Source organism: Aotus nancymaae, unplaced genomic scaffold, assembly GCF_030222135.1.
Source record: "Aotus nancymaae isolate 86718 unplaced genomic scaffold, 86718_ANA_hifiasm-v0.15.2.pri h1tg000016l, whole genome shotgun sequence".
In the NCBI taxonomy this organism is placed as follows: Eukaryota; Metazoa; Chordata; class Mammalia; order Primates; family Aotidae; genus Aotus; species Aotus nancymaae.
In genome coordinates, this window is record NW_026988428.1 from 6,425,411 (window position 1) to 6,449,173 (window position 23,763).

Here is a 23,763-nt window from a genome sequence, read left to right on the forward strand (position 1 = left end):
TAGGATAAGACCCACTGGCTTAAAATATAGCCAGCGTCTGGTAGCAGTGTTACACCTCTCTGAGATGGAGCTCACAGACGGAGGGGTGAGCCGCCATCTTTGCTGTTTTGCAGCCTTAGCTATTGTTGTGTTCATTGCAGCCACCCTATGGAAAAGTGCCCAGACTACTTTTTTATGTAGGTCCCAGACGCTACTTCTCAATAAGTGGGGGACCTCCCAACCAGGGTCTCTAGTTATCCGTGGTGTTTGCCAGCTGGCAGTGGTTCCAAGCCTCATTAGGACAAAGTTCCCAGGGGGAGGGACGGGCTGCCATCTTTGATGTTTCACATTGTTGCCTTTGGGCTCTAAGGAGTCTGAGATGGTTAGGGACTGGAGTAGTCCCCTAGTGCAGTGCAACAGCTCTAAGAAGTTGCCAGACTGCTTTTTCATGTGGCTCCTGGATCTTGTTTCTCCTCACTGGGTGTGGAATCTCCTGACTGAGGTCTACAACCGTACCCCTACCCATGTTTTCTGGCCAGCAAGAGTTTCAAACCTCCCTGGAATGGAGCTCTCAGAGGAGCAGGTCACCAGCTTTTCTATTTCGCAACCTTAGCTGTTTGCTTTTGGGATTTGGAGAGTCCAAAGCAACTGGGGATCGAGCACACCCCCATCACAGCACAGTGGCTCTATGAAAAAGTGGCCAAACTGATTTTTTACATGAGTCCCTAATCCCATTCTTCCTCACTGGACAGGACCTTTTGGCCAGGGTTTCCAACCCCCTACACCAGTGTTTTTTGGATGGCAGCAGTTTGAAACCTCCCTGGGACAGAGCTCCCAAATCAAGGATTGGGCCACCTTTTCTGCTGTTTATCAGCCTTAGCTGTTGACTTCAGGCTTTAGAGAGTCTTAGGTGACTAGGGGTTGGAGTGGACCCCTAACAAAGTATGGCTGCCTTGTGGAAAAGTGGCCAGACTGCTTTTTTATGTGGGTCCCTGATCCTGTTACTTCTTACTAGGTGGGATCTCCCAACCAAAGTCTCTAGCCACCTCTTGTTAGTGTGTTCTGCTGGCAACATGTCTGTGTCTCCCTGGGACAGAGCTTCCAGAGGGAAGAGCAGTCCACCATCTTTGCTGTTTCACAAACTTCCCTATTGATCCCTTCAGGTACTGGAAAATCAGAGATGAAAAGGGACTGGAGCAGACCCCCAGCATACTGCAGCAGCCCTATAGAAAAGTGGCCAGACTGTTACGTGGGTCCCTGATTCTGTATCTTCTCACTGAGCAGGTCCTCCCAATCTGGGTCTCTAGCCATCCCCTCTAGGGCTATCAAGCCAGTAGCAGCTCTGTTACTCTCTGTGACAGAGCTCCTAGTGGGAGTGATGGGTTGTCATCTTTGCTGTCTTACAGCCCTCACCCTTACTGTCACCAGGCTCTGGAGAGTCTGTGGGGACCAGGGGCTGGTATGGATGCCCAACACAAAGCACCTACCTCAGAAAAGTGGCCAGACTCTTCTCCATGCAGGTCCCAGTCCTTACTTCTCCTCCCTGGGCAGGGTAGCCCAACCTCAAACTCTAGCACAACTGCCCTGACAGTACCTGACCACTTCAATCAGAGGCAACATTTAAAGGAACACCCCCACACAGAGATGGAACCAACAGACAGAAGGAATCAACGGAAGAACTCTAGCAACTCAAATGGTCAGAGTGTCAACTCAAATGGCCACTAGTTCTCCAACAAGGGTTCTTAACCAGGCTGAGTTAGCTGAAGTGACAGAAATAGAATTCAGAAAATGGATAGGAATGAACATCATCACGAATCAGGAGAATGGCAAAACCTAATCCAAGGAAACTAAGAATCACAGTAAAACAATACAAGCACTGAGATACTAAATAGCCAGTATGAAAAAAAACCTAACTGATCTGATAGAGCTGAGAAACACACTACAAGAATGTCACAGTGCAATCACAAGTATTAACAGCAGAACAGACACCAAGCTGAAGAATCTCATAACTTTAATACTGGCTCTCTGAAATAGGACAGACAGAATGGAAAAGAATGACAAAACCTCCAAAATATATGGGATTATGTAAAGAGGCCAAATCTGCAAATCATTAGCATCCCTGAAAAGGCATGGGGAGAAAGCCAACAACTAAGGAAATGTATTTCAGGATATTGTCCAAGAAAACTAGAGAGACCAACAGAAAGAACTACAGAGAATAAGATTCTACACAAGAAGATAATTTTCAAGACACATAATCATCAGATTTTCCAAGGTCAAAATGAAAGAAAGAATTTAAAGGCGCTTGGAGAGAAAGGGCAGGTCACCTACAAAGGAAACCCCATCAAGCTAACAGCTGACTTCTAAGCAGGAGCCCTTCAAGCCAGAACAGATTGGGGACCTATAATCAACATTCTTACAAAAAAAAAAAAATCTTCAAGAATTTCATATCCAGTCAAACTAACCTTCCTCAACAAAAGAGAAATAAGATCCTTTTTAGACAAATGCTGAGGGAGTTTGTTACCATCAGACCCATCTTACAAGAGATCTTGACAGGAACACCAAATATGGAAAGACAGTTACCCTGATTCTGGTGAGAGAGAGCATAAAAAAAAAATTGTTATCAGCCGTTACAAAAACACACGTACACAGACTAGTGACACTATAAAGCAACCACACAAATAAGCCAGCCTAATAACCAACTAACAACACAATGACAGGTCAAATCCACACATATCAATACTGACCTTGAATATAAATGGGCTAAGTGCCCCATTTAAAAGGCACAGAGTGGCAAGGTGGATAAAAAAGCAAGACCCAGTGGTATGCTGTCTTCAACAGAAAACATCTCACATGCATGACACCCATAGGCTCAAAATAAATGGATGGAGGAACATCTGCCAAACAAATGGAAATCAGAAAAATGCAGGGATTGCAGTCCTAATTTCAGACAAAACAGGTTTTAAACCAACAAAGATCAAAAAAAGACAAGGGATCACATAATGGTAAAGGACTCAATTCAATAAGAAGACCCAACTATCCTAAATATATATACATCCAACATAGGAGCATCAGATTCATAAAGCAAGTTCTTAGAGACCTACAAAGAGACTTACACCCCAACACAATAATAGTGGGAGATTTCACCACTGCACTCACAGTATTAGATCATTGAGGCAGAAAGTTAACACAGATATTCAGGACCTGAACTGAACATTGGACCAGATGGATCTGATAGACCTCTACAGAACTCTTCATCCAAAAACAACAGAATATACGTTCTTCTCATAGCCACATGGCACATACTCTAAAATTGACCACACAATCTGACATAAAACAATCCTCAGCAAAATGCAAAAGAACCAAAATCATACCAAATACACAGCACAATAAAAATTGAAATCAAGACTAAAAATATTGCTCGAAATCATGCGGTTACATAGACGTTAACCTGCTCCTGAATGACTTTTGGGTAAATAATGAAATTAAGGCAAAAATCAAGAAGTTCTTCGAAACTAAGAGAACAAAGATACAACATACCAGAATCTCTGGGACACAGCTAAGGCAGTATTACAAGGGAAAGTTACAGCACTAAATGCCCACTTCACATAGTTTTTTTAAAAAATCTCAAATTAACAGCCTAGCAGCACAGCTAAAACAATTAGAGGACCAAGAGAAAACCAACCCAAAGCTAGCATTAGAACTGAACAGAAGGAGATCAAAACATGAACAACCATTCAAAAGATTAATACAGGAGTTGAGTTTTTGAAAAAAATTGATAGGCTACTAGCTGCACTAATAAGAAAAGAGAGAAGATCCAAATAAACACTATTAGAAATGATCAAGGGGATGTTACTACTGACCCCACAGAAATACAAACAACCATCAGAAGCAACTGTGAACCCCTCTTTGTATACAAATTAGCAAAGCTAGAAGAGCTAGTAAAATTTCTGGACACATACACCTTCCCAAGACTGAACCAGGAAGAAGTTTGATTCCTTCTATAATGAGTTCTATAATTGAGGCAGTAGTAAATACCTGCCAACCAAAAAAAGCACAGGACCAGATGGATTCACAGCCAGATTCTGTCAAATCTACAAAGAAGATCTGATACTGGTTCTACTGAAACTATTACAAAAAATAGAGGAGGAGGAAATCCTTCCCAACTCATTCTGTGAAGCCACCATTGTCCTAATAACAAAACCTGCCAGAGACACAGCAAAGAAAACTTTAGGCCAATGTCCTTGATGAACATTTATGCAAAAATCCTCAACAAAATACTTGCAAATTGAATCCAGTAGCACATCAAAAAGCTAATCTACCATGACAAAGTAGGCTTTTTCCCTCAGATGCAAGGTTGGTTCAACATATGCAAATCAATAAATGTGATTCCTCTCATAAACAAGACTAAAGATAAAAACCTCATGATTATCTAAATAGATGTAAAAAAGGCTTTTGATAAAATTCAGTATTCCTTTATATTAAAAACTCAATAAACTAAGTATGGAAGGAACATACTGCAAAATCCAAGAGCCATCTGTGGCAAACCCGTAGCCAGCATCATACTGAATGGGCAAAATCTGAAAGCATTCCCCTTGAAAACCAGCACAAGACAATGATAACATCTCTTACCACTCCTATTCAACATAGTATTAGAAGTCCTGGCCAGAGTATTCAGGCAAGAGAAAGAAATAAAGGACATCCAAATAGGAGAGGAAGTGAACTACTGCTGTTTGCAGACATGATTGTATATTTAGAAAACCCCCATAGTCTCAATCCAAAAAGCTCCTTCAGCTGATAAACAACTTTAGCAGAGTTTCAGGATACAAAGTCAGTGTACAAAAATCACTAGCACTTCTATACACCAACAACAGCCAAGCTGAGAACCAAATCAGGAACGCAATCCCATTCACAATTAAAGAGATTAAAATGCCTAGGAATACAGCTGAACAGGGAGGTGAATTATTTCTACAATGATAATTACAAAACACTGCTGAGACAAATCAGAGATGATACAAACAAATGGAAGAACCTTCCATGCTCATGGCTAGGAATAATCAATATCATTAAAATGGTCATACTGCCCAAAGCAGTTTATGGATTCAGTGCTATTTCTGTCATACCACCAATGACATTCTTCATGGAAGTAGAAAAAAATTTTTTACAGTTCATATGGAACAAAAAAAGAGCTCAAATAGCCCCGATAATTCTAGGCCAAAAAAAAAAAAAAAGAAAAAATAATGTGTGAAGCATCATGCTACCTGACTTAAAACTGTATACTATAGGGCAACAGTAACCAAAACAGCATGATATTGATACAAAAACAGACACATAGACCAATGGAACAACAGAGTAACCAGAAATAAGGCCTCACACCTGCAATCATCTGATCTTCAACAAAGCTGACAAAAGCAATGGGAAAAAGGACACTCCATTCATTAAATGGTTCTTGGATAACCAGCTAGCCATATGCAGAAGATTGAAACTAGACCTCTTCCTTACACCATATAAAAAAATCAACTCAAGAAGGATTAAAGACTTAAATGTAAAATCCAAAACCATAGAAACACTGGAGGACAACCTTGGCAATACCATTCAGGACATAGGAACTGGCAAAGATTTCATGACGAAGATGCCGAAAGCAATCACAACAAAAGCAAAAATTGATAAATGGGTTCTAATTAAACTTAAGAGCTTCTGCACAGCAAAAGAAACTGTCAACAGAGTAAACACACCTACAGAATAGGAGAAGATATTTGCAAACTGTGCTTCTGACAAAGATCTATCTGGCATCTATAAAGAACTTAAATTCACAGGAAAAAAACAACCCCAATCAAAAGTGGGAAAAGGACATGAACAGATCATTTTCAAAAGAAGACATACATGTGGCCAACAAGCATATGAAAAAGAGCTCAATATCACTGATCATTAGAGAAATGCAAATCAAAACCACAATGAGATGCCATCTCATACCAGTCAGAATGGCTATTAAAAAATAATAACAGATTCTGACGAGGTTGCAGAGAAAAGAGAATACTTATATGCTGTTGGTAGGAGTATAAATTAACCATTGTGGAAAGCAGTGTGCTAATTCCTCAAAGAGCTGAAAAAACAGAACTACCATTGGACCCAGCAATCCCATTACTGGATACTTACCCAAAGTAATATAAATTGGTCTGCCATAAAGACACACACATGCATATGTTCATTGCAACACTTCACAATAGCAAAGGCATGGAATCAACCTAAATGCCCATCAATGGCAGACTGGATAAAGAAAATGCAGTATATATACACCATGAAATGCTATACAGCCATAAAAAAGAAAGAGATAATGTGCTTTACAGTTACATGGATAGAGCATGACACCATTATCCTTAGCAAACTAACATCAGAAAAGGAAACCAAATACTGCATGTTCTCATTCTCATAAGTGGGAGCTAAATGATGAGAACGCATGGACACAAGGGAACAGCAGACACTGGGGCCTACTTGAGAGTGGGGCATGGGAGGAAGGAGAGGATTGGAAAAAAGTAACTTAGGTGCTAGGCTTAGTACCTGGGTGATGAGGTAATCTGTTTACCTATCAAACCAATCTGCACGAGTTTACCTATAAAAGAAATCTGCACATGTACCTCTGAACCTAAAAAATGTTTTAAGAAGGAAGAAATGGACATAGAGTAGAAAGGAGGAAGTTAAAATTATCTTTCACAAATGTCCCTGTGCATGCATAAAATTCAACTATTAATGTGAATTTTTAAAATTTCTAGATACGAAGTCAAGTAAATACTGTTTTTCTTTACACACATAATTAGAAAATATTTCAGTGCTATTTACAATAGCATAAAAATATATAAAATACCTAGGAACAAATCTAATGAAAGATGTTTATGACCTGACCTCTACACAGAAATACAAATATTGCTAAGAAAAATTTTAAAATGCCTAGATAAAGGGAAAACTGTACCATATTCATGAGTTGGAAGATTCAATATTAAGATGTCACTTCTTCCCAAATTAATCCATAAGTTGAATGCAGTTCTAATCAAAATCTCAGTTGGTTTCTTTATAGAAGTTAGAAAGTAGATTCTAAAATTCATCTGAAAGTACAAAGGACTAGAATAACCAAAGCAGTCTTGAAGAACAGTAAAGCTAGAGGACTTAAACTACCAGATATCAACACTAAACATAAGCTACAGTAATTCACTGTGGTATTGGCATAAGGATAAACAGACAAATGGAACAGTATAGAGTCCAGAAATAGGTTTACACTTAAGGTATGACTGCATTTCTATACAGGATGGTCTTTCAAATAAATAGTACTGAGTCAATTAATTAAACTCAGCCCAACCTCACAACATAGATAAAAATGAACCATAGGCAGGGCATGGTGGCTCATGCCTGTGTAATCCACACTTTGGGAGGCCGAGGCGGGCAGATCACAAGGTCAGGAGTTCGAGAGCAGCCTGGCCAACATGGTGAAATCCCGTCTCTACTAAAAATACGAAAATTAGCTGGGCATGGTGGCACATGCCTGTAATCCCAGCTACTCGGGAGGCTGAGGCAGGGGAATTGCTTGAACCGGGACCTGGGAGGTAGAGGTTGCAGTGAGCCAAGATTGGGTACCACTGCACTCCAGCCTGGGCTACAGAGTGAGACTCCATCTCAAAAAAAGAAAGAAAAAAAAAAAAAAAGAACCATAGGCCTAAGTGTGAAAGATTTTTTTTTAAAAAAGCTTCTAGATGAAAACTTGGGAGAAAATTTTAGGATCTTGGGATAGTAAAGATAAACGGGATGCAAAAAGCACTTACTATAAAATATATGATTGATGTAATTTTATTTAAATTAAAAACTTTTTATTAAGGGATACTCTTAAGAGTAAGAAAATGACACCACAGTCTGGAGAAGGTCAATCTGCAATACATATATATCTGACAAATGTTTCATATTTTGAATATATAAAGAACTACAAATAAATAGGAACCAGGTTACTCAAAAGTTTTAATGGACAAAAGACTGGGGTGGATACTTAATGAGAGAGATCCAGATTGCTAACATGCATAAGAAAAAGCTCTCAATACCTTTAGCTCTCAGGAAAATGCACATTAACTACATTGAGATACTACTGTATTTCACAAAAATAGCTAAAAGACTGACCATACCAAGTATTGGCTAAAACGTAGAACAGGTAGAACTCGCACATATTGCTGGTGGCGATGAAGTTGGTAGAACTGATTTAGAAAACTGGCAGTATCTACTAAAGCTAAAGCATGTATACACTATGACCCACTCATAGGTATATACGCAAGAGAATGAGGTACTTCTGCCAAAAACACGTTTAGGAATATTCATAAATGTTTTATGATATCCCTAAACTAGAAACAATTTAAATTTTCATCTACAGGAAAATGGATAAAATGTGATATATTTGTACAATGGATGACAACGTTAAAAAGAACTGTGACATACAACACCACGGCTTAGTCATATAGATAAAATGTTGAGGAAAAAAGTCTAGATACTAAAGAGCATGTATTTATGCTTTCTTTCATATTAATGGGTGGATGGATAGATGGACTCCTTAACTATCTATAAATACATAAGTAAATACTTTTGGTGATAAAGGCCAGAAGAGTAGTTCCTTTGTCAGGGTAGACAGGAGCATAAGGAAGCCTTCTGGGATATTGGAGGATGTGGGACAATCAAAGCATGGGAAAGAATACTTGTAGCAAAGTTATTTGTAATAGTCCCAACCAGAAATAATGTAGATAACCCTTAATGGTGTACTGAGTGAATATACTAGACTATGGAGTAATCATTAGTGGAATATAATACGTGGCAGTGAGTGAAGTATATTTATAACAAATCTCACAATGTTGAGTGAAATAAAGTCATAATAAAAGAATACACACTATGTATGTATATTAAGTTCAAAAATAGGCAAAAGTAAACTAGAGTTTTGGAAGTAAATTAGTTGGTTACCTTTTCAGAGGATGGTGGGGCTAGAGATTGGAAGGCAGAAAGGTAGGGGCCCTTTTGGCATGGCAGTGCTCTGACCTACAGGGGAGTTGTGCCATCATTTGTTTTGAGGTTTTTCATTGAGCTTTACATTTGTATTTTATGCATTTTTCTATAGGATTATACTTCAGTTAAAAAGAAAAATACCTAAAAGGTTTGTAGCTACTAAATGAGTTTTAACATTATAGGTGTTTTTCTATTAAAAAACAAAAGATCTGTGCATAAAAACTGAAAAAAAAAAGACTTTTTTCCATTTACTCCTTCTGCATTTTACCTGGACTTTTCAATATTATTTAATGAAACCATACAAGATTTAGGAATTTTTTCCTTTGTATATTATAAAGTTTAAATTTTTTCCTTCAAAGATTTAGAAAGGCAACTTTTAAACAGATGCATCCATATCTGTCTTAGCTTTCTGTCCTTTTAGTTTATTTATTTGGTAGTAATTTATAAATGACAAACATGCTTGTAATTTTGAATTTCGTTTTAATTTTTTTTTTTTTTTTAAGATGGGGGATCTTGGTCTGTTGTGTAGGGTGGAGTGGCACAATCATAGCTAACTGTAGCCTTGGACTCCTAGGCTTAATCCATCCTCCTGCCTCAGCCTCCCATTGTGCCTGGCTCAGTTCTCGTAAACACATGCTGTCTTCTGGGACAATGGAGAGCTCATTATTTCTTTTGTTTTTTTTTGTTTTTGTTTTTGTTTTTGTTTTTGAGACAAAGTCTCGCTCTGTCGCCAGGCCGGAGTGCAGTGGCACAATCTCAGCTCACTGCAACCCCTGCCTCCCAGTTTAAGCGATTCTCCTTTCTCAGCCTCCCAAGTAGCTGGGACTACAGGCACATGCCACCACGCCCAGCTAATTTTTGTATTTTTTAGTAGAGATGGGACTACAGGCACATGCCACCACGCCCAGCTAATTTTTGTATTTTTTGGTAGAGACGGGGTTTCACCATGTTGGCCAGGATGGTCTTGATGTCTTGACCTCATGATCTGCCCACCTTGGTCTCCCAAAGTGCTGGGATTACAGGTGTGAGCCACCGAGCCCGGCCGAGCTCATTATTATCAGATGTACAGGCAGACCCAGTAGTAAAATTTGACTCCTTCCCTTTGTAGATTTTTTTATTTGCAGCAATTATTGATACCTATTTCTTTGGTTTGGCATTCATAATTATTTGTCACATTGAGGATAATAGATAGATTTGTGGTTTACTGTCTTTGCAATTTTCAGTAAGAGCCATGTCTACTAATCTTTTTTCCTAGTATTCACTGAAAACATTCATATATAAATATAGTTTTTGTTGAGTACAATATTTTCTATATAGTTTAGTTCAAATAAGAGATTATGTATTGACATACTTGTTCATATTTCTCTTTTTCTAGAGAAAATCTCTTCATGAAAACAAATTGAAAAGACTACATGAGAAAGTAGAAGTCTTGGAGGCAAAGAAAGAAGAATTGGAAACAGAAAATCAGGTGTTAAATAGGTAATGTGTTTGTATGTGTATCTTCCCCATGTGGTTATTTTGATGTCAGAACTTTGTCTCTAAGTATATCATACCTTCTTTTCTTTTAAAATATACATTTAAAAGATTGCTAAAACAACTTGATAACTCCTAATGGACTATTCTGTTTATCCCCCCACCTGAAGGTTCCTTCAAACCAAAAGGTCTCTATCATATGCCAGATGTTTGCGTTATGTTTGAGACTAACAGAAAAGGTCACTGGCTTTGGTAGCAAGGAGTGGTGTTAGTTCTTGCTGCTGAGACAAGACAGTTGTAGCTATTGCGTAGTTCTGAAAATTGTGGCTACGACTTTGAATCAAAGGTCAGTTTTTGGTTTCCTGGTGTGAAGAGTTATTGAGCTACGGTTTCGGGTTTTGCAGGCACATCCAAGCATATCCGATAATCAGGATCGTCAGTATTTTTAAAGGCAGAGATTTGTTATACTAAGTTGGTGGTAGTGGCATTATATGACCCATTTGATTCAAGTTAAGAAAAATCTTTTGATTTTACTGAATTAGTGGTAGTCTTCAGCACCTTAGTTATTCAAGTATTCAAATTTTCTGTAATGGAAATTGCCTATAATATCATGCAGTGATGTTTTATAATGTGCACTGGTGTTCTTGGGTGCAGTTATTATCAAAATGTGATCAATTGTTTTTTAAAGAACATTCTAGAGGTTTCTAGACTGTAGAATTACTGCCAGCTTTACAATACTCTATTCCAAAGTAGGAAGCCACCTTTAGTTTATTAATTTGGTAGTAATTTATAAATTACAAACATGCTTGTAATTTTGAATTTTGTTTCAATTCTTTTTTTTTTTTTTAAGATAGGGTCTTGGTCTGTTGTCCAGGGTGGAGTGCAGTGGCACAATCATAGTTAACTGTAGCCTCAGACTCCTAGGCTTAATCCATTCTCCTGCCTCAGCATCTCAAAGCACAGGGATTATAAGCATGAGCCGCCATTCCTGGCTCAGTCCTTCTAAAACAAAATTAAACTTACTTCCTCTTCCATAACCATTAATATTGAAATGTTAGCAATTCAAGATTGGCCAGCTATGGTGCAGATCATCTAGAATTTTGACTGATTTTGAAATTATATTTGACTACTTTTGTGATTAATGGTTATGAATGTCATGTCCAAAAAGATGATTTGTGAAGGCCTGGGAATTTAGCCTGTTTTCTCCATGTCATTCTTTCCTAAAGTCATGGAGCTTCATGTTTGTGATTACCTATTATAATATGAAAAACCAGTGTTTTTCCTGTTCTCACACAGTCAACACAACACTTCTGACACCAGATGTTTGAGGCTTTTTCCTATATATGAATTAATCAGTTCTCCAATGGACACGAACTAGCTGTCCTATAATTCAGTAATTATAGGTCTGTTACTATCTACTTGGATTTAGCATGAGATCCCACAAGTAGAGGGCTCAGTCCCACAAGACTGCCCCCCAACTTCAGAATGCAGCCATAAGCTCCAGGTTGTAATCCGTGCTTCTGACTGACAGGCTAAAAATGGCTATAAATTGGGATTCCCATGACCTGCTCATCGTGTTCAATTAATTTGCTAGAGCAGCTTACAAAACACAAGGAGACTTTACTTACGTTAACCAGTTTATTAGAAAGGATATTACAAAAGATATAGATGAGCAGCCACCTAAAAGAGATACATAGGAAAAGGTATGAGGAAGGGGATGTGGAGCTTCCATGCCCTCTCTGGGCATGCCTGCCTCCAGACACCTCCATGTGTTCAGCAGCCCAGAAGCTCTCTGACCCCGTCCTTTTGGATTTTTATGGAGGCTTCATTACATAGGCATGATTGATTACATCATTGGCCATTGGTGATCAGCTCAACCTTTAGCCCTCTACCTTCCCAGATGTTATGGGGTAGGGTTGGAGAGTGGGGCTGACAGTTCCAACCCTCTAATCATGCCTTGGTCTGTCTGGTGACCTGCCCCATTGTGAAGCTATTCAGGGGCCCCCAGCCACCAGTCGTCTTATTAATACACAAAAGTTACTCTTATCACTGCAGAGATTCCCAGAGTTTTAGGAGCTGTATGCCAGGAACCAGGGCAAAGACCAAATATGTATTTCTTACTATAATATCACACTGACATTTTAAAAATTAGATTGAACTATGTGAAATTCTCTATTTGCCTATATTTCACCTATAAACATGGCAATTTTGTAAGGTTCAATTCAGCATTTTCTTTACACTTGACCCTTGACAATATGGGCTTGAACTACATGGGTCTACTTATATGAAGATTTTTTTTCAGGCAAACATGGTTCAAAAATACGGTATGCACAGGATGTGAAACCCGCCAGTTCAGAGATCCAACTTTTCCATTATGTGAGTTCTGCAGGGCTGACTGCAGGACTTGAGTATGCATAGACTTTGATATATGAGGACTAATCCCATGTGTATACTGAGGGATGAACTGTATTTTTATTTGATTCTTTCTGTAAGCTATAAGGCACTCTTTTGGTTTAAAGAGTATCCCTTTCGATTCAGGATTCATGAATGGAGGTGAGTGGGAGGGTAGGAATGAGTACCAAAGTATCAAAAGATTTTAGATCTTTAATTAGCAAATAAAACTTTATAATGAGTTGATAGCCTGCAATGCTAATGATTGCATATGATTAAGATGTTATATCATGTTTCTGTTTATCTTTCTAGGTAAACAGATTTTTAATCTATATTTTATATATAGATAGATCTCATAATTTAGAAATCTTTCTCTTCCAGTTTAAAATTATATTCTGTGAATCATACTGTGCTTCAACAGGGTATAACCATATTAAAAAAATACTTCTTTTTCTTTTTAAGACAAAATGTTCCTTTTGAAGACTATACAAGGCTTCAAAAAAGACTAAAAGATATACAGAGAAGACATAATGAATTTCGAAGTCTAATTTTGGTTCCTAACATGCCTCCAACAGCATCTATCAATCCTGTTAGCTTTCAGTCACCAGCCATGGTTCCAAGCATGGAACTACCATTTCCTCCTCATATGCAGGTATGAACATTTATTTTAGGGAAAAAAAAAGTTAGTCATACATTTTTGTAGGTCTTTATATTTAAATGTGATGATAAAACTCAAATTATAACTTTGGTCAGTGCTCAAAATTCACCACAAAAATGGCATAAACATTTAAAAGCAGTTTTAACTTCTTCCCTTTCATTTATCATAGAAATTTGCTGAATTCGGTTTCAATCATGATCCTTTAGTGATGGTGCTGGGAGTGAAATATCTTACTGGGCAATTGAAAAGAGGAAATTTGATTGAGTCCTTGAGTAACCTAGAGTTTGTAGCTTACTCATAATGTTAATACTAATGACTACTGAGCATTTACTAATGCAGTGAACTGTGCGTGTTCCATGCAATGTCTAACACTAACGAAAAATGCTTTGAGGGCAGATACTACTATTCCTAATTCATAGATAAGGGAACTAAGAGTGAAGTGACTTGCGTAAGGTCATAGCTAATAAGTGACTAAGTTTCAAACCTAAACCCGTTGAATCCAAAACCTGGGTTATTTCTATTGTATCAGGCCCCTTGAGGTATTGAAGAAATCAGATTGTTTGATTCGTTTTCAGAAGATGGACTATTAATAAATAATGATGTTTTATAATATTGTAAGCACAGAAGATTTTAATTGAATTGAATCTCAGGCCAAGTGCTTTGTTTATAATAAACTTCTGTTAAACACCAGTGTTGTTGGAAAGTTGCCATGTAAGTATACCTGGGCCCTGCATTAATATTTTCTAATTCACTCCCTGGTGAATTTTATACGTAATGAAGAACAGACTATGGGTTTTTCTTAAGGCTAGAGCCTGAGGCAGGAGAGCAGCAAAATAGATGGTAGGTTAGCCCATGGTACTTTTTTTTAGACTGCTACAGTGGTCATCACTTCCTTGCCAGATACTATAGGCATATGTAAAAGAGGCAGACCAAGGCTGCTGCCCAACAGTTACTTTTCTGCTAGTTTAATAGTTTCTTTTGCTATGCTTTATCTACATCATTTTAAGGAAGAACAACATCAAAGGGAACTCTCTCTACTTCGCAAAAGACTAGAAGAACTGGAAACAACACAAAGAAAACAATTAGAGGAACTTGGATCTTCTGGAGAATGATGTTCTTGGAGAACAGGCAGATCAAAAGAGGTGAAGTCGGTGACTCAGTAAAACTTGACGTTTTAACCTGTGGCATTATAGATACATTTTACTGTTTGCCAAAACACTTGAATGTGCCTCAAGAAAAGGTACCTACTACATGCTATATTGCATGACTGTCATACTCATTTTAGAATTCTACAAGTGAAGCATTAAAAGAAAAAGTCTCAGATATATTTAGAATATTTGACAATGGTTTGAGAATGTAGAACAATATCATTAATTCCCTCTTCAAAATGCTTGGCAATAACTGGGTCCATAGACATCTTCTGGTTTACTATATACAAAAACTTGAAAAAAGATGACAATTTAAAAGTCAGCATAAAGAATGTAAAGGTATCTATATACATTACAAAAGGCTACCTTTTCTAAAAGCTGTGTGCACATAATTAAAGAGCTTAATATTTTTTAATCTACATATTGTCTTGTGTTTAACTTTACATCAACCATGTAGCATATATTTAGCAATATGATGACAGTCTACTGATTTTGGCTTCATTAGAATAGAGAGTAAGTAAGTGCAAATAATTAAATCCTATGGCAGTATTAACAAGTGGGCCATTGATTGTAAAACTTGAACCCAGGTAGGTACCTTTATAAGTGTTGCTGGAATTTAACTTTACTTCCCACTACTGTGGATTTAACCAAATAATTATGTGTTTTATTTGTGTCCCTAAGTATGCTCTTATTTTTTTTTACTCTACACCCATTGGTAGCTTTTTAAATGTGACATCTTTTAGAGGAATTCTGCTGGAATAATTCCATGTTAATGAGGCGAAAGCTCAGGTCTCCCAAATTAAGTGGAATGTTCATTATCCAAAGGTCAAAAGTCCAGGTTGATAGTGGAGGCCAGGACTGTAATTGAGCAGTCCTTAGCACTATTTAGCAAGAAACTAGGTTTACTTACTACATAATATAGCTGCTTATTCACAGTATATACAGTGATACTTTGTCTCTGAAAAATAATTTCCATGGAGCCATTTATAATAGATTTTTATTCTAACTAGAAAATTGAAAAAAGACAGTCCATAGTTACATCAAAATGTTTATTTTTTGGATATAGACATTTAAAACATTCATCTCGAAGAACAGCTTCAATCAGGTATACAATAAGAAATAGACTTTAAATCCTAATACAGAAAAGGTAACAGAATTTTTTAAATGCTGCTGTAGACACTAGTGTTAGAAAAAAAACTTTATAAATGAATTGTTTTGCACCAAAAAAATATGCAAAGTAACTTGAAAATAGAAATTGTTTGCCATTTGTTGCTCTGGTTGCTGTTTAATATAGACCCAGTGACTGATGATTGTCTTCAGCACACATCTAATTTGGCCATTTACTGCATTTGGCTAATGTGATCCAAAATGTGATCTAGATAGTGCTTTTCACTGGAGGATTGACAAACACGCTACATACATTAGTGAATCTTCATACCACCTCAGTGAGGTAGTTTAGAAATATTATACAGAAATTGAGGCACAAAGAGGTACGTGACTTGCCCAAAGTTCCCAACAGCACAGTCCCTGGAAGAGGAGGTAACTCTCCACACAGGACTCATGTGCCAGAAAGCTGGACAGGGACACCCTCATGTAGCATTTAGTAAATACTTAGATAAAGCTGTAGCTGATCCTTTGAGTTTTTAGTACCCTAAAGTAGGGGAAGTCTTTTGGGCAACTCTCCTACCCTTGGCTCTCAACTCTCCTACTTTTGTTCTCTTACGAACTCCTTCGCCTCTTTGAAGACTGTAGCAGCCTTAGATGGGGACCAGACCTCTCACCTTTATTCTGATATGTAACCTATTTGGTAGTTTTGTTTGAGGTGTGTCCATCGGACTGACGATGGTCAAAAGCAACAGGATCGGGAAGATGCCTATCAGGGGTAGTTAACTGCTTATCTTCTCTGATCAGTTTGTAGAGGTGTCACCGCTCTCATGCTTTTCCAGATAATTCAGGAGCAAAAAGGAATTGCATTTATCTAAGACAAATCCATATTTAAATCCTGATGCTCCATAGATTGTTGGTAAATGATTTCAAGGAATATGTGATCAATGTTATTTGACTTGAAAAAATTTCTTTCCTAGAGGGGGGATTTGGAGCACCAAGGGTAAAAGGTGCCTGCCACAAGAAAAGCTCAAGAGTTGCCAATTATGCTGTTTACTTCTGGTTTAATAGAAGGAAAACACAGTGGTATTAAAATTGGTCATGAGCAGCAAAAATTCAGGAATAAAAAATCAGCACTAAAAAGACTACAGTATAACTGGATAGAGAATTCTTTAAAAAGAAAGGCATGAATAAATGGGCATTTTAAATTCTTTCTCCTGTGAGGAATACTTTCAAAAAGTACATAGTAAGACTAAGATACCAAGTTGTATACTAATATTTTTCAGGCCTTGGGCCTCAAATATATATTTATATATAATACTCCAGTGTGAACAGCAATTTGATGAAATGTAAAATGCATCTTTTTAAAATCACACACAAGTATTTATAACCACAGGGTTCACCAGAAATCTAAAGCAAGGAGACACTCATATAGAAATGGAGTTACTTTTCCACAGATTGTTCTGATCAAAGGTTTTGAAACAAATGAATTAATGATTTTTTTGTATAATATCCAACATGTCCACTATCAAATACATTTAGTATGAAAAAATAGATGGAAAAAAAAGGAACACACATTAGGACAAAGTATCTGGTTAAAATGCTGTTCATTTAAATAAAGCCCACTCACTCTCCTTACTTTAGAGGTCCTTGGCGAAATGGAGGTGAGTCTGATGGAGTGCAGTTGATGACCACTGAAAAACACGAGCCCTTTCAACAATGTTGCAACACTGTTAGTTTTTGGTTTAAACACACACACACACACTCACAAATGCTAAGTGTACACTACCAAATTCTGCGGTCGCCTTTTCCAAGAACTACTGGGGAAAGTTTCAATGCTGCAAATCCTCGAGGTTGCCTTAACACCCCCACCTTGTTTCCAAATGACTCATTTCACATTTTGTTTTGAGCATTGGCAGTATCCCTTTACAATGCAGAGGTGCAGTGTAGCACAAGTGCTACATAGCTGTAGTTTTCAAATAAAACCACTTATATCATTGTGCTTAAGTGGAGACTGTAGTTACAATACTGACCCTCGCTTACTGGCCCTGTATTCTCTGTAAACAAGGAGGCTGTTGGCAACAACCACTTCAACTCTATTTACAGAAGGGTTCCCACAGTATACACACAGGCACAACGGTTGGTATGCTTTCTAAAAGCTGTGCATGTGCCTTGGTCTCTTAAAAAGACAGTGCTCAAAGTGGAACCTATGTGCAAACAAGAAATTAACGACATAGAGTAGCTCAAGCAGCCATTTTGCTCCCAAGTCGTCTGAAGAACTTTGCCAGATTAAGCCAGGGCCCAGAGTGCTTACATCCACTTGCATTTCTTCTTTTCATCAAATAAGACTTTTACATGCAAGAGTTGTTTCTGAGCTTCTTCCAGCCCTCGTTCTCTTTCTAGTTTATTTAGAATCTGTTGACAATTAGAACAGTTATTTTAGATATTGTGGTTTTAGCATTCCAATTCTGTTTTTTGCATACCTGATGCTGAGTGGTAAAATCTGTATGAAACAGATGCCAACATTTTCTTCCATCATTTACGTACTCACTTTGCAAGTTGTTTTGCTAAGTCATTATCACAGGATCAACAATACCTTGGCTTAAAATAGAAGCTCACAAGAAATACCAACTATTTGCTTACAAATATGGGGCCAGGCTTCCAAGACCCTGCTTTATGCATTATGTCACAGCCATTCCAAGCACAGCAAGCATTCCTGGGCAGCCAACATGCAGGCAAGTATTTCTCCTTAAATGCAGCAGGCAGGGACATCCTGGTCAGAGACAGATCCTTCCCTTCCCTCCCATCTGGGCAGTGTAGTCCCTCCTCTTCCCTCCCTTCCCCAGTGCTTCCCTTCTCTCCCCTGGCCCCTGGAAAGAGGGATGCTTATCATGTTTAAGGAACTCATTGCCTCTACCCTACCTTAGAGCTTCACTTGATCTTCAAGTAGCAAATGGAATTGGTGAGCTATTCTCACCATTGACATGGATAGCCTGTCCCAGCATGACTGATTGGGGGGGAATCAGGGAAGGGGGAGTTAACATATGTTTGGAAACAAAGCATCTGATGAATGTGTCTGTGTGAATTTCCAAAGAAAAAAAACCCAGATTAAGGAGAATTAATCATAAAGGAGAATGGTTTATTGAAATAGTTGCTTAAGTTAGAAATATGTCGTAATATCATATAACTAACTATTGAATACAGAATCTAGGAGACTTAACAAGCTTAGCTTTCATTTTTAGCAGATTACAATCAAGCATAAGCTGACCCCATTTAATAGGGCCACTACTTACTCACCAGTGTTAACTTGAGTCAGTGTGGCTGTAGGCCCCATGAACTCAAATGTAAATTTAGGCTGGTCCAAATGTGGGCAGCATGATAAAACTTTAAGAGGGGAAGCCGTGTGCAGGGTCTGGCTCAGTGCCAGGATCCCCCATCTCAGACAGGCTTCCTGGCATCCCTTTCTGGCCTTTTGGGATGCCAGAGCTGTTCTGAAACTGACAGAATGCTATAATCACATCCTGGTGCCTGACTCTTAGGTTTATAACAATGTTATTTAAAATCTTACCTCATCAAAATATTTTACGATGTATTTGTAAATTTCTGTCAAGGCCACTTCTTCATTAAATTCATTTTCGTGTTTCTAAAAAAAAAAAAAAAAAAAAAACAAAAAAAAGACTTGTTGAGAAATTCTGAAATGACTTCAAGAAACCAAATACAAGCTTTTTTTTCTGCTTTCTAACGATACCTTAGATTCCTGAGTTAAAAATTCTTCCATTTCTGAGGATGACAATGGAGGCAAATCCCTGATTGCTTTGTAATAAGATTTTACTTCTTCTTTGTAGGTTGGGATATCCTTGGCATAGAGAAGCTTATTAGTTGGTGCTTCCTGAAAAAAAAAAAAAAGGAGGTGGGGAACTACACCAATGTAGCTGAACCCACACCACCAGTTTTACCTCTTGATAACAAGGCTTCATGCAGTAGGCCTTTAATGTTGTTGACTGAATGACTGACTGCTATCTAGATAGTTCTGGTGAGTCACTGTTATTTTCAGGCAGATTAAATGCTAATATATTCTGCCTTCCTCTCATAAAAGAACCAAAATTATTATTTTTGCATGATTTTGAGTTACTGTAACAATAGAACTTATTTCAATCATAGTTCATTACTAATGGTTGTAAAAAGCCTGAATTAAAACATTTGCTCTCATCCTCACCCACCAGTGAATTTGGCATTTATAAAAGACTTGATTGTAGATCTGATTGAGCCTTTTATATAACCATGAAACTGGTAAGTAATTGTCAGTGGCAGATTTTCTAGCTTGTCCCTTTTATTTCATTAGATTATAAAGATCTTCCAGTTTCTTTAAGGAAGCACATGGTCATTAGTATTGGTGGCTCTGATATGTGATTTTGCAAAGTTTCCCTAGCAATTTGAATGTTTCTATGTAATAATAATATTTAGAAATTAAATATGACTTTATTTTAAAAGGTCATTATTTTTCACAAAAGTTTAAAAAATTCTACTCAGGGAAGATAGGTAAGTTAATGATAGGGCTGATGTCCCAGTACATTTTAAAGAGCCCATGAGGCTGAATCAATGGCTTGATGAATCATTCTGAAGGATGCCTAGAGATGGAAACAGTATAGAGATTTTCTCATGTGTCACATTTAAATGGAACCCAGAAATCATGCTATCACTCATTCATTCAGTAAACACTATTAAGCAAGCACTGGGGCAGGCATTGAGTGTACAGTGATAAAGACCAGTGGCTGCCCTAAGAAGCTTACAATCTAGTTGCACAAACAGATTTACGAAGTACTTACTGATACAAATAATTAGCAGCAGGAGTTGACAAAAAGAAACAAAAAATTTCTGACAATTCTGCTACTGTGTGTGGTCCCAGGCAAGACGTGTAACCTCCCAGAACATCAATTTTCACATTTACAAAATAAGGGTAATAATAACTACCTTATTTGGTACTTGTGAGGATTAAATGAAATGTTAAGAACATAATTCATATGCACCTGTTTTTAGTGTGAATAAACATTTAAGTGCCTTTCAGTGTGCTGCATGTTAAAATGAATTTTATTAGTCAAATGAAGAAAGTGCTATAGGAAATACACTGGGGAAAGTTCACAAAGTAGGTGTATTTAGACTGATCCGAGTCTTTTACAGTTTCTGGTCCTCATTAGGAAATCATGTTTGTTGAATGAATAAAATGATGAATGAATGAGTAGGATTTTACTAGACAGAGGGATTGTGAGACAGGAAAGACGAGCAAAGGGATGTGAGAACAAGTTCATGGTGTGAACTGGGGAAAAGTAAGAAGCTGTAGCACAGTGGGTGTGTGGATTGAGGCTAGCAAAGAGGCCTGAAGCCCATCAGGAGGCACTATGGGGCACTGTGAAGATTTTAGCTGGTAGGTAATGGGAAATATTTCCTTTTTTTTTTTTTTCTGAGACAGTCTAACTCTGTTGCCAGGCTGGAGTGCAGTGACGCAATCTCGACTCACTGCAACCTCTGCCTCCTGGGTTCAAGCAATTCTCCTGCCTCAGCCTCCCAAGTAGCTGAGACTACGGGCGCCTACCACCATGCCCGGCTAATTTTGGTATTTTTAGTAGAGATGGGGTTCCATCATGTTGGGAAGGATGATCTTGATCTCTTGACCCTGTGATCCACCCGCCTTGGCCTCCCAAGGCTGCGATTACAGGAGTGAGCCATCGCACCCGGCCATATTTGCAATTTTTAAGAACCGAACTGACATCAGATATATGTTTTAGGAAGATTACCTGAGAGACAGTGAAAAGGAAAAGTTTAGGGATAGGTGGACAGCAGGGGCAGGGACACCAATCAGGAAGCAATTATCCCAGTAGGGACAGGATAAAGTAATAAGACTGAGGAAGGAGAAGGGAGGGACAGACATTTGAGACAGAAGTGAGTGGTAACCAATAGTTGGGGATAGAGGTTGAAAGGAGGAGGAGTCAAATATAATGTTGAGGATTCTACCTTGAGAGACTAGGCAATGCTAGGGAAGACAAAAGTAAAAGCAGGTTTGTTTTGCAGAAATATTGGTGATAAAAAGTTTAGATTACGACTGGGAGTCTGAGGCACCTACAGAACATCAGTTTCCATTCATACCAGGTACTCTTAAAGCCCTACCCAAGAGCTCTTCAATGTTCAAAGACCCAATAGGCACAGATATTGCTCAGTTTAGTATATTTTGGAGCACTCAAATAAGACCAAAACATTTCTTTCAAAGTTTGCTCTATAGTTTTATCTTTCTTTGCCTTCTTGGGGCTTTTGATCAGCAAAGAAAACCATAGGAAAACAGTACTCATGCTTTGATTATAAACTAACAAACTGGTATTGTTAGAAATCTCAGGCAAGATTTTCTATCCCATAAGCAACGTGTTACATTCAAATAGTCATTTTATGTATATTCAGATGGAACTGATTTAGGTAAATTTCAATATTTTCATATTTTGGGTTAATTATCAGTGTCTATAGAATGTGTTTCTAGGAAACAAAATGCATACTTTGTGGTAAAGTTTTTCACAGGCAGAATTCTGCAGTCTGGTGGGGCTATTTTGGTTTTCACTTTTAAAAAATTAGACTAAAAATAATTAGATTTTAAAGAACAGCAAATTTACAGTGGCCCTTGCTATTTCTCTTTAACTGGTGTAGTTTAGACCAATTGTTTATTATTTGAATGCTTATCAGGAAGACAAGTGCATCAAACTCATAAGACTACATACAAGAAATACTCAAGCTGGGCCTTACCTTCCCTAGTTGCTGTTCTGTGAGAGAAAATGCATCCATGAATGCCTGGGCAATCACTGACAAACAGCCGTCTATGTGTGGTGTCTTCTTAATGTCAAAGACAAACTGAGGGTTCTTCAGGATGTTTACCCAGAAGCGAAGAGGAAGGCTGTTCAGAGAGAGAATAATCTCTTTTCAAATAGGGCCATTCATGAAGCCAATGGTCTGTTTAATCAGTTTGTAAACAGGTGTTTTCATCCTTATTACTGAAGTATACAACTCTGCTTAGCCAAACATACCAAGCAACAGACAGAAGCATCACTCTGAGAGAACAAGAAAGGGTTAACTGACAGAGCTACGGAAAAGGATAGAGGAGGGTAAGTTTGAAAGTGGCCATGGACAAGAATTTTCTCCAGATAGCTCTTGAAAAAAAATATATATATATATTTTTTATTTATTTATATAAAATTATATATATATATATATATATATATATATATAAAATCTCTCTCACCTGGATTATTTCCCATCTCCTGATAGTTTGTTCATTAGCCGTCCTCTCAACACACAATCAGACCATGTCTCTTCTCTGCTCCAACCATCTGAGGCTCTCCATCGCCCTCTGGATAACACTCTGCATGACCTGTTCCTCTGCCCTCCTATCCCACTGCTCCTCCCCACACTCATTCCAACTCCACTGTACTCCTTGCTGTTCTTCACATGTGCCAAGCAAGCACGTATCTCACAACTTGTGCTCTTGGCGTCTGCCTGAAACTTTCTTGCCTCTGGTAGTCTCATGGTTTATATCCTCTCCTCTTTCAATACTTGGCTCAAGTGTCGCCATCTCTGTGAGGCCTTCTCTGATCACCCAGTCCTGACACATACTAACCAGCCTCCTTTCTTACTTTCTCCACTGCACTTATCATATGCTACTGTACTACTGTTTACATATTGCATTTAATGTCTGTCCTCATTTAGTAGAGTGGGACATGGACTTTCATCTGTTTTGTTACTATTATCTCCAGCACCTAACTCCTTGGCCCATGGTAGGTATTCAAATAAATACCTGAACATGAACTTGGGACTGGTTCAAAGTCCTTCCATTATCTCCTTTTCAACTCTAACCTAGCTCATTACCTCAGCAGCAGCTTTACTGTCCTGGCTGCTGCCCCCTGCTCAGATACCACAATCTTCAAGGTGGAAGGGAGGCCCTCAGCTCCCAGGCTT

At 38.1% G+C, this 23,763-nt stretch overlaps 2 protein-coding genes across 7 annotated transcripts in view; one reads left to right on the forward strand and one right to left on the reverse strand.

The window, feature by feature from the left end:
• The window catches only part of CEP83 (centrosomal protein 83), a 209,690-nt gene that overhangs the window by 155,414 nt on the left and 30,513 nt on the right, over positions 1–23,763 (forward strand). For 5 of the 6 annotated variants that reach the window (XM_064376883.1, XM_064376882.1, XM_021675608.2 and 2 more), the window contains 3 exons: positions 10,376–10,479; positions 13,327–13,516; positions 14,530–22,415. In XM_064376883.1, coding sequence (XP_064232953.1) covers positions 10,376–10,479; positions 13,327–13,516; positions 14,530–14,634 — 399 coding nt within the window. In that variant the 3' untranslated portion in view covers positions 14,635–22,415. Of the gene's footprint in view, positions 1–10,375; positions 10,480–13,326; positions 13,517–14,529; positions 22,416–23,763 lie in introns of those variants that run through there. The other variant, XM_021675611.2, reaches the window with a different exon arrangement.
• Positions 15,650–23,763, reverse strand: part of PLXNC1 (plexin C1) — a 160,317-nt gene continuing 152,203 nt past the window's right edge. The window contains exons 28-31 of the mRNA XM_064376880.1: positions 22,558–22,705; positions 19,523–19,663; positions 19,343–19,417; positions 15,650–18,189 (exon numbers count right to left, since the gene is read on the reverse strand). Of these exons, the coding sequence (XP_064232950.1) occupies positions 18,085–18,189; positions 19,343–19,417; positions 19,523–19,663; positions 22,558–22,705 (469 nt within the window). The 3' untranslated portion in view covers positions 15,650–18,084. The remainder of the gene's footprint in view (positions 18,190–19,342; positions 19,418–19,522; positions 19,664–22,557; positions 22,706–23,763) is intronic.